General features: G+C 29.4%; 2 protein-coding genes across 2 annotated transcripts in view; both read right to left on the bottom strand.

Annotated features, from left to right (window-relative positions):
* Nucleotides 1-4,465: 4,465 nt before the first annotated feature.
* On the bottom strand, nt 4,466-7,136 carry LOC115236805 (lipase member H-like). The gene is made up of 7 exons (XM_029809497.1): nt 6,958-7,136; nt 6,817-6,871; nt 6,598-6,743; nt 5,907-6,149; nt 5,265-5,465; nt 4,833-4,989; nt 4,466-4,725 (listed from the first exon to the last, which is right to left on the bottom strand). The coding sequence occupies exons 1-7, from the start codon at nt 7,037-7,039 to the stop codon at nt 4,689-4,691; spliced, it is 921 nt and encodes a 306-aa protein (XP_029665357.1). The 5' UTR covers nt 7,040-7,136; the 3' UTR covers nt 4,466-4,688.
* A 3,623-nt stretch (nt 7,137-10,759) lies between these two features.
* The window catches only part of LOC115236804 (lipase member H-like), a 7,574-nt gene continuing 6,478 nt past the window's right edge, over nt 10,760-11,855 (bottom strand). The window contains exons 5-7 of the mRNA XM_029809496.1: nt 11,437-11,637; nt 11,007-11,163; nt 10,760-10,899 (exon numbers count right to left, since the gene is read on the bottom strand). Coding sequence (XP_029665356.1) covers nt 10,863-10,899; nt 11,007-11,163; nt 11,437-11,637 — 395 coding nt within the window. The 3' untranslated portion in view covers nt 10,760-10,862. The remainder of the gene's footprint in view (nt 10,900-11,006; nt 11,164-11,436; nt 11,638-11,855) is intronic.

Raw genomic sequence — 11,855 nt, forward strand, 5'->3', positions numbered from 1 at the left:
TATCTATCTATCTATCTTTCTCTCGGTTGCACCGAGCTTCGAGTCGCGGCGGTAGGCACATCAGAGTCGAAGCGCATTGTCGTGCGGTGCAATGGAGAACTCTATTTCTCTCTAAATCTCCTCTCTTTCTCTCTCGCCCTCTCTATTTCTGCGCGTCTCTCGCGTTGATCAACCCGGCGATTACTCCGACAACGACCACGCGCAGCTAGAGCTATATATCGCTCTGGAACAGGAATGCGAAACATTTTGAATCACACGTATAGACGTGATCTCTATAATTTGCGATAAAATTTAAGACAGAATTCTGTTTATAATTCTATACTTCTATATTTTAATGTATATATATATACGTGTATCCTGATATATATTTTAATTCGTATGTATTTCACATGTATAAATGTGTTTTCTGTAAGATACGAAATTTATAAATAGAATTCTGTTATAAATTTTGTCACAATTTATAGATCATCTAAAGAAGTCTTACTACATTAAGTATTAATTAATATAAAAATAGAAATTTATCTTTTCTTGCCAAAATCATTGAAATTATAGAAAAGATATTACCTTATATCATAGTCGAATAATTGAATGAAGAATGAATAAAAAAAAAACTGTTTTATAATATAATATATGATATTATATATATTATATAATTGACTAATAATATTATATATTATATAATTGACTAATATAAAGTAACACTTTTCACCAAATTTTTTAGAAATTTAAGAATAATTTAATTTTTTAATAATCTTCGGAAAAAATGCAAGTGTGTGCAATTTTGAAAATAAATTAAGTTACAAATAGATTTTAAGAGCATTTAAAATTAGTAGTTTTGTTTATAAAGTTGTGTCCTCTAATCTTGTGATTTTAATAAAAAATTTTTCACTTTTGAGTTAATTTATGGAATCATCTCTATATTTTTCGAATGTTAAATAAATTAAAAAATTAAAAAAAGTAAAATTTTTATATGTATTTCAAAAATCAGATATATCGAAAACATGTTGTGTTACTCACTCTCATTTATATAGATTCGTGCAAAATTTTGATTTGAAATTTGATTCAAGATATTACATTTAGCATTATATAAAAAATCGCGACAAATGATAGTTTCGCTTAAAAATTTCTTTAAAAACTCGTTTGTGTGTGTACGACTCCCATTTTTCGATTACTAGAACGTAAATGTAAATGCAGAATTACAAATACGATCGTTAACACGAGCGCTCCATGTTTCGACGACGATATCTCATGGTAAGCATGACTTATACCATTCTTATCCCAATCGCTGCGAAGCAGATGGCCGATCTCGTGCACGTCCAAGCGATTTAAACCCTCTTCTTTTTAATTATCGCTCCTTGATGGACATCATGTGAGGCGCCGCGATGCGCAGTCCGATAATGCTCAGACATAATGTGTAATAAATCACGAGGGGATGATCTTCGTACAACGTGTGATATATCGTGCTACGCTTGTTATAACAGATGTTCGACGCGATCTTCATTACGAGACGGGTGCAATGAAAAAGAAAATCCCGACTTTATTCTGTCATATTCTATCTCAAGGTCGCGAATAATCCTTTCTGTACAATCTGCAGTTGTGAAGGCTGACAAATTATTAGACCTATTTAATTTATCGAAACAATGAGCTCATCTTCATTTACAACTTGGAAATAAATTAAAATTTAAGACTTCGCATTAAGATGCATTATCAGAATATAAGTATTTTTTTTATTATAATTAAAAGACAATTTTAACGTGGGATTGAAATAATTGTTATATGTAAAACAATTTCTTTTAACTTCTACATATGTAAACACTAAGCAATATAATAATTATATATAAAGTTTACACAATGGGAAAAAAAAGAAAGTAAGAAAAAAAGCAAAATTAAAATTAGGGTTGCACAAGACTCAAGACAAGATAATATTCGTAAAAATATTGTATTGATATTGAAAATTTTTGAAACTTAGATCTTGCCTTGGTCTTGATTAAATCTTGGTAGCAAAAATCTTGTCTTGTATTGTCTCGTCTCGATCTTTTTATCAATTTTTATCTAATACTATAAAAAATTGTCTAAAATAATATTTAATACTTAATTTACTTAATTTAATATTTAATCATTATAATCATTATAATATATAATAATTTAAGATAATAATTATTATTTGTCATACGCATACAAAGAGAATCGCGTATATTTGCTGTACGCAAAGTTTTGTGTAGCTAAATAATTGTATAAAATTTTATATTGTTTATTGTTTTGATTGTTTCTAAATTTGTTAATATAGATGCCTTTATTTATTAAATAAAATTTTTTAAGTTTGTATAATATACTGATTTTTTCTCATCTAATTTAAATACAAATATACATATTTTAGCTTTTTTAAGAAATCAAAAATCTTGACAATCTTAGTCTTGGTATTGTCTTGATAACTAATTAAAAATCTTGTCTTGATCTTGCCTCGAATTTCGGGACAAGACAAGACAATATCAAGGCTGGTCTTGGTATCTCATGCAAGATACGTATATAATTGAAATAAAATAGAACATCTTCAAATATATTCTTTCGTTTTATATTACTTCTAACGATCATACTACTACTGCCATTTCCATTTAGCGCAAAATCTGTTTTTTATTCGTCGGAAACGAAGATGAAAATTCAAAGTTAACAAGGCGCGAGGATCGAACGGCCGGATTGCACGGTTGAGGATAACGATGCCGCGGGCATTTCGCGTTCCTTCACCAAACGCAGCTTCACCGACTTACAATTAGAATTCGTTTGCGTGCGCAACGCGCCGTTCTCACAATCTCATTTGGCCGGCCATTGAGGGCCGGCTTTTAATTTGCCGCCAATGATACTAAAGTCGAAAAGCGCCATCCGCTCGCAATTTCCGTCTTGAAACCATCTCGCCTCCGTTTGCCGAACAGGGAATTTTCTACAGGACGATGCACGGCTGGACCAAGAAATTTTGTTTGACATTGATATAATCACAAGTCAGACATAAGTTTTTCACATAAAAAATAAAATTCTTTTTGATCTAATAAATACATTTTGTTAATCTTGATTTTTTTTACTTAAATAAATATATACTTTGTTTCCAAAAATGTTTTGTTATATTAAATAAATTATTATTTGCATGTAATAAAAATTATAATTTCTTAAAAAAATTATTATAAATTTTAATATTAAAGGAATTATTTAAAGATAAAAAATTATTTATTAAAACCTATGTTTATAAAGAAAACCTATGTTCTCGAAACAAGCCGCCAAAAATTAAAAAATATTTTTTTAAAGGAAGTAATTTATTTTTTTTTACAATAAAGATAGAAAACAATGTTTTTTTATTTGTAAATAAAAGCATACTTTGCTTTTATTGTATATTTTATTAATTCAAATATATTTGCTTGATTGAAATAATTAATTCTTTTGCAAGCATTTAAATAAATACTTTTTTAATCAAAAAAAAGTTCTTTGGATATACTACATTTTTTTAGTGCATTTATTTAAAATTAGAACAAAAATGCAGAGATAAAACAAATTTAAACAATAAAAATCTCGGGACTCTGAAAATACGAAACAATGTTTAGTGCTTATGCAATGAAGCATTTTTCTGGTATTATTAAAAAATAAATAAATACATTAGTCTGCAACATTTTAAACAACTTTTCAGACAATGAATCACTAAATTCATTAGAGTTTAAGAGATTTGCTAAATCTTCTCATAAAGAATAATTATTATCTTCGCAAATATATACTAAAATAGTTAAAATATATATAAGTGAAGACTTAATTTCACGCCGTTTTATAATTAGAAAACTCTTATTTATATTTGAACCATTAACCAATCACGAAAATGTGTCCCTCTATCACAGTAAAAAATTTTTTTAATATCGAGAAGAACTTTTCGCGTTGAAATAATGAGCTCACCTTTGAACTCAAAACAGTACGTTAAAATATTTTCCTTTATATTTGCGTACACATAGTTTTCCGATCTAAACGTGATCATCCTGTATACATATTCTATTAAGCTTAATAATTATTTCATCCCTCTCTGGTCGCGATTAAACGCGACCACAAGTGCGAATTAAAATTACATAGCGCTCTTCCTATGTGTATCTCTCCCTTTTCTCTCCTATGATCTTTCCGCCTCTCTCCATTGTGTTTCTTTAAATGAAATTTGTTTTACAACAATGCAGTTAACGAGCTGCACGCGACTTTTTCGGTGAGAATTGATGAAAGACGGTTTCGAAAAGAGAGGTTCATAAGTAAAGCGAAAAAAGAAATGGAAAAGGTGAAAAAACGCAAATTGCACTCTAACCATTTTCCGTATCAAGCGAGTAATTTGTAGATTAGTTAAATGGAAACAAAACGCGGATAGCAAACCCAATGGATCAAGAAATGTATTATCATAAAAGTTACAATTTTCTATCTTCAAATGTAATAAAAAAAGATAAATAAGTACGCATGTATTTTCTTTTTTTTTATTTGTAATAATATATAGAGATAGAGTTTCTCCTCTGATTGTCGAAACTCAAGTGTAAAAATAATTGATTATTAAACTTTGTTTTTACACCTTGATATATGGATATATATTTGTTTCTGTTGCAGAAAATAATATATTTTTAAATATTAGACTCTCATTTTTCTCCAAATAACGAAACGGTTTTAAGTGTAATAAGTAGTTCTCATTATGAAGCTTCTGTATGAAAATAAAATGATCCGCGTCTGCAAGAAATTGTTGTAAATTAATATTTTTTGTTATTATATAAAAATAAGTTTTAAGTTATGCTTGCTAAATAAATAAGAAAGTCAAATGGTAATTATCATCTTACACATCCGATGCAGCATATCCAATGTTAGTCTGCAAATTGTTTTTGCATTGACTTTCTTCATAATCAGCATAAGAAGGACATTGTACTGCAATAAATTTTGTAGAGTGACGTTTCGATTCTGCATACAATTCGACTGATCTTTGATGACTGCAAAGATCTAATAATAACAGAATAAATGTTTAGATCAAAATTTTGATAATTTGAATCTTTGTAGATTTGTATCTATGAATTCGACATTGTAACATTGGATAATTCTTCGCTAATTAATTTTCAAAACATTCCAAACAGTGATCCATCGTAGTTGATAAATTATCTTTTTTTACAAATTTTATAAAATGTTTTAAATATCAAAATTTATTTGTAATCTATCGAGCAAAAAATGCTGATTTGTAAAGAATTAATGATGGCATATTCAGTCGCTTCGATTCTTACCGATCTTGCTTAATGGTAAGCCGATTAACTTGCAACCAGGCTGAGGGCGAGTTCCACCGTTTGCGTAAAATTCCGCTGTTCCCATACAGGTGGGAGTACCATATCCTCCCTTGTCCGTATGGATGATATCGATCCACGCCGCATCTGTGGGTGTGAGATAGCATCCGAAAAGATAGAACAAAGGATTTGCGGGGTCCAATCCTATAAACGATAATTTTATAATAATTTTAAAACAAAATGTTAAACTGCAGATTCTGGATTTACTCTTATTTTCTTATTAACGAAGACCTGATAAAAAAATCTGAATTACTTAATATCATTGATTATTGATATATGCAAAATTTATTCATAATCAAAATAAAATAAATGATATTTTAACATATCTGTATTAATAATATAATTAATATAATATATATACATGTATATGTGTGTATATATTTTAAGGATAAGAAATTATTATAAATACAATAATATGTTAGGAAACAGTTGAATAAAGGCGGAATATGTTAATAATGAGTTAAAATATCCTTAAATTTTATATATGCAGGTCTTCCATTCTAATTATCATTTAGTATTATTATTTCTACGAGTCAAAAAAATTCCAGATGCTGTAAAGATTTCAATTTTAATTCAATCACATACCTGTGATGCGAGGTATCACTAAATCGTTGCATTTACCGGCAAAACCAGCTATGTGGACACCCAAGGAGTGCGCGACAACATAAATCTTTGATATATCGAGGCCGCTATTTACAAGCAGTCGTATACTTTGTGCGAACAAAGCGCCTACTTTTTCGCCGTTTTGGAAAGCGCTCCAGTAAGTGCCCTTAGAATATTTACTCCAATCGAGTAATACAACGTTGTCCGTTCTTTCATAACAGAGCGCTGATAATGCAAAAAGTATTTTGTTGTATCTCTCTTTAATTTAATAAAGAAACTAGAATAAGAACTACAAAGAATTATAATTTTTATTGAACATAATTTTAAATTTATATAAAATATAAATAAATAAATAACAATAAATAATAATTTAATAATATAAATTTGAATTTTTTATATTTATGTTATATAAAAAATCAATACTTATTTATTTGTTAATTAATGCAAGTAAATTGAGATTCACTATAAATATAAAAATAAACAATATAATTTAATAGACATATTATATCAAAAATTATCACAATTTCTGAGACCCATTTTAGCTTTATTTAATCAATCAAAGAATATGATTTGTGATTTGATTGTGATTTTTGATAAAATATAATTTTGATGACCCATTGTATCACTTATCTGTTTTTAAATGATCTATTTGTCTATCGTAGAAATGCAATACCTTCCATCATTAACTGGACATTTGCGTCTCCTGGAGATTGTAAATATCCAAAGACGTAAAAGATTGTCCGCTTATCTTCTAACACTTTTAACATCTCTTCTGGCGCTGTGATGGGGTAGGCGATTGTTGCAGGGGTTTCGTGATTGCTATAAAGTGCGAATATTTATTTTAATTATTATTGATATAATTATTACAAGATATTTTTCCATAAATACGAACCATTTATAATAAACGAGATTGACACCAGCCGCAAAATCTGAATCCGGCTGACTACCTGTAAACAATAATATGCTCACTCTAGTACGCACTCTTAATATTCACGTAATGTTAAGAAATGTAAAAAATAGAACACGTATTTACAGACACACGAATTTCCTTGGCCGTGCATTATCTTTGTCATGAGAAATAACAGAAAATAAAGATATATAATAGGAGTTAACATTTCGAAGATATTCACAAACTGTGAAAAGTCCGTCTATATTTCTAATATGAACTCTCTACTGTGCGGATCTTTTCTGCGTGAGAGAATGACAATGTTAACGTAATATATACCAGTTCCATCTCCATATATTAGATGCAAAAGATAGATAAGCAAAGATAAATGAATAAAAAAATTTATCTCATTAATTTGTGCACATGTTAATTAATGACAGATCACATGTTAACGACAGTCGCTCATAAGTAATATAAAAAAACGCCACTTGTATTTATATAATTTTTCTTAACCTTCTTTTTGCTCTTGTTAAAATCATGCTGTATATTTATGATGTGCACGTAATGTGCACATCGAAGGCATTTGTTACAGAAAAAAATTGCATAATCCGAACAGAATTTTAAAAATATACAAGTATGAAAAGCCATGAATTATGAAAGAATTCAATATTATCCTTGATAATTTTTCATACCAATATATCACAATTTATTGCAAAATTTATTATTCAGAATGCATTATTTCACAGGACTGGAGTAATTAACATATAATTAGCGCAAATTTAACATTACTACAATGTTATTATTGTTATAATTATCCCATTTGCTTTAACTGAAATAATAAAAGGCACTAATATTAATATATAAATATGTATGTAGATCAAGTCATACTATTTTTTGCAATATTACAGAGAATATGTGTTATGAGAACATGACAAGGTATGCATTTTAAACGAGACTGATTAATAAAATAATTTATGATAATGTATGCTTAGCCTACTATTCAAATTAGTCAAATTTTGTGCAACTTGCATAAGTAGTTTTTCAAGATTATTACAATTTGTCTTAATTATGTCAATTCCGAAACAGAGTTCCGATATATATTTCCTGCTTTTTTATCTTTACAACGGAATCGGTTATAAAACTTGTTATTTTTATTCTGCCGATTATACAATACTAAGAAACATAAAAAAATGCATAAAAAAATATTTCAACTGCTACATAACAAAAAGTTTGAAAAAATAAAAAAAAGATATATACGAATTATGTGCTATCAATTCATAATAGATACTAAATAAATTGGATTTCCTTGAATTCTTCAAGCACTTTTTATATAATGTATAGTTTAAAAGAAAATTTTACGCAGATTCTCTAAATCGCATAAACGACCTTCAGACCGAAGTAAGATATAAAAACTTGGGTGCCCGTCACCCTTTTTTTTCTTATGGTCTTTCCGCCTCTCTCTGTTGCGTTTAAATGAAATTTGCTTTACAACGATGCAGTTAACGTGCAACTGCACGCGACGTTCTCGGTGAGAATCGACGCAAGGTGGCCAGCAACGGCTTCGAAAAAAAATGTTAATAAGTAAACCGAAAAAAGAAATGGAAGAAGTGAAAAAACGCAAATTGCATTCTGATCATTTTCCGTATCAAGCGAATAATTTGTAGATTAGTTAGATGGAAATAAAACGCGGATATCAAACCCAATGAACTAAGAAATCTATTATCATAAAAGTTACAAAATTTTCTATTCAAATGTAATTAAAAAAGGGTCAATAAATGCGCACGTATTTTTGTATTATTTATTTATATAGTAATACATAGAGTTTCCCTTCTGATTATCGAAATTCAAGTATAAAAATAATTGAATGTTGAACTTTGTTTTTACACCTTGATGTATGGATATATATATCTGTTTCTGTTATAGAAAATAATATATTTTTAAATATTAAACTCTTCATTTTTCTAAAAATTATAGAACAATTTTAGAATTAAGAAGTTACATAGAATTGGTTATTAAACCTGATAAAAGTATTGATATTGATCAATTTTTAAACAAATTGTAGGATAAAAAAGATGACTTAATACACATTTAGAACTTTAAATGTATAATATAGTCAGCCTATTTCTATACAATTATCTAATTATTTATAAATACATATAAGTATAATGAAATTTCTTATTATAAAGTTCCTGTATGGAAATAAAATGATCCGCGTCTGCAAGAGATTGTTGTAGATCAATATTTTTACGACAAACATTCTCTCAATATTCTAAGCTGATGTCAACGTGATATATTTATTGTCAATATTCTAATATGGACGTTAACACTCGAATTTTTAATATCTTATATTTCTCCATGTTAACTCGTGCATATTCAGATTTACACGCTACTTTATTAAAGCATCAACTGAGCATTTGCAATCATAATAGTGATACCTTTCGGGGATGTCTGCGGAATGCGTGTCGAGCATTCGCGATAGGAGGTTGACGGTCGCGTCCGTCGAGAGATGGAAACAATTTGTATCAATTATTCATGACGATCAGTGTTCGATATGAAATTATAATCGGTCGTTCGTGCGTCAGTCAGCCATATGTATAAATTGGCTCTTAGTTCCTCGCATACGTGCGCGCGGTACGTGGGCGGAAGTGCCATTTATGTATCCGAAACAAAGGCAACGTACTTGATCGCGGCAGACAGAGGAATGCAGACAACTATTTGTTTCCAATGCCGTAGTATATTCGGAGAAGTCGACACTTTTACTCATCGTAACTGTATTAGAGTGCCGTGCCTTGTATACATATTTTAAGATCATCGCGTGTAGTTATTTTTCCTCTTAACTTATTTTTCCTCTAAACTCGAAATTTTTATTTTTCATACTGTATTACAATGATGCTAATACGATAATAGTGTTACGATAATATCAATTATCAATTAGCATTTTATGCTCTTTTATACGCAGCGATAATGCTTGTCGTAGAAGGTAGAATAAAATTCACAAATGATTCTGTTAGAATTTTGAATGAAATCTAAGTATTTATTTAAATATTTAATTAACCGGGCAAAAATCGCTCGAAAGTGTTACACACACTTTGTTCTACTTTGTAAATTATACTCTTTTCTCCCGAGGACAAGAGAGAGAAAGAACGAGATGATCTTAATCGTTCAGATATACCATGACTTATTTTATGGATTCTCATGATTCTAATACGCGTTGCCTGTTAGTAATCAAAGTCTCCCTTAGCTATCATTAAGCCGGAATTAGTGGCAGTATTCCTTGCTGAGAGCGCCGAGTATATTTATGCCATGCATTCCGTATGCGGTCTCGGATTTAGCGACTGGCTGAGAAATTGCGCACAACGCGAAAAGTAATTATGACGGGTTAGTATAATCTGCGCGTATACGACTCATAATATCTTCTATCCAATTAAATACACGATTTGTACACAACACTTTGCAATTATATATAAATATTATAGTTGTGAGGAGAAAAATCACACACGTATAAATGCTCGCGTGATAAATATTGAGATACATCATTTTTATAATGTTATATTTATTGTGTAATATCTTTCATTAAAAAAAAAGCAGGTAAGACAAATACTTCGAATAATATCGAAGCTGTTGAATTATATTATCCCGAAAAAAAACCGCTAATACGCCGACGCAGGTGATTGCCCGCCGATCGTTGAGATCGTGCTGTTCTACTTCACGATCCGGCACGAAATTGGGCCTGTCATTAACATAAATGCGTGGGTGTCTTGTAAGAGATAATAGCTTCGGTGCCTGCAAATATCTTATGGTCGAAATACTAGATTATGTCACGTTTACATGCTAATTCGTCGGAATTTTTAGTCAGCAGACATTACGCAAACAATCCTATTTTTTCTCTTTATTATCTACTATATGATTATTATTATTAAATTTTGTTTTTGCATCTTGATATATGGATATATATATTTGTTTTTGTTACAGAAAATAATATATTTTTAAATATTAGACTCTCATTTTTCTCAAAATAATGAAACGGTTTTAAGTGTAACAAATAGTTTTCATTATAAAGCTCCTGTATGGAGATAAAATGATCCGCGTCTGCAAGAAATTGTTGTAGATCAAGATTTTTTGTTATTATATAAAAATAAGTTTTAAATTATGCTTGCTAAATAAATAAGAAAGTTAAATGGTAATTATCATCTTACACATTCGATGCAGCATATCCAACATAAGTCTGCCGGTTGCCTTTGCATTTATTTTCTTTATAATCAGCATAGGAAGGACACTGTACCGCAATAAATTCTGTAGGGTGACGTTTCGAGTCTGCATACAGTACGACTGATCTTTCATGACTGCAAATAGCTAATAATAATAGAATAAATGTTTAGATCAAAATTTTGGTAATTTAAATCTTTGTAGATTTGTATCTATGAATTCGATATTGTAACATTGGATAATTCTTCGCTAATTAATTTTCCAAACATTCCAAACAGTGATCCATCGTAGTTGATAAATCATCTTTTTTCAAATTTTATAAAATGTCTTAAATACCAAAATTTATTTGTAATCTATCGAGCAAAAAATGCTGATTTATAAAGAATTAATGATGGCATATTCAGTCGCTTCGATTCTTACCGGTGTTGATTAATGGTAAGCCAATTAACTTGCAACCAGGTTGAGGGCGAATACCACCGTTTACGTAAAATTCCGCTGTTCCCATAGAGGTGGCAGTGCCAATTATTCCCATGTCCGTATGAATGATATCGATCCACGCTGCATCTGTGGGCGTGAGATAGCATCCGAAAGGAAATAGCAAAGGATTTGCGGGATCCAATCCTATAAACAATAATTTTATAATGATTTCAAAACAAAATATTTTAAACTATAGATTCTTTCATGGATCTCTCTTATTTTCGTATTAACGACCTGATAAAAAATCTATGAGTTATTTAATATCATTGATTACTGATATATGCAAAAGTTATCCATAATCAAAATAAAATTAATGATGTGTTAACATATCTGTATTAATAATATAATTAATAATATAATTA

This window comes from Formica exsecta, unplaced genomic scaffold, assembly GCF_003651465.1.
Source record: "Formica exsecta isolate Colony F162 unplaced genomic scaffold, ASM365146v1 scaffold26, whole genome shotgun sequence".
NCBI classification, from domain to species: domain Eukaryota; kingdom Metazoa; phylum Arthropoda; class Insecta; order Hymenoptera; family Formicidae; genus Formica; species Formica exsecta.

Coding starts and splice junctions, on each gene's coding strand:
- LOC115236805 (XM_029809497.1), bottom strand. CDS start 7,039: ATGTTAACTCCTATTATATATCTTTATTTTCTGTTATTTCTCATGACA. Junction 6,150..6,597: donor TGTCCAGTTAATGATGGAAG/GTATTGCATTTC, acceptor TTGCATTATCAG/CGCTCTGTTATGAAAGAACG. Junction 4,726..4,832: donor GGATATGCTGCATCGGATGT/GTAAGATGATAA, acceptor AATTTCTTGCAG/ACGCGGATCATTTTATTTTC.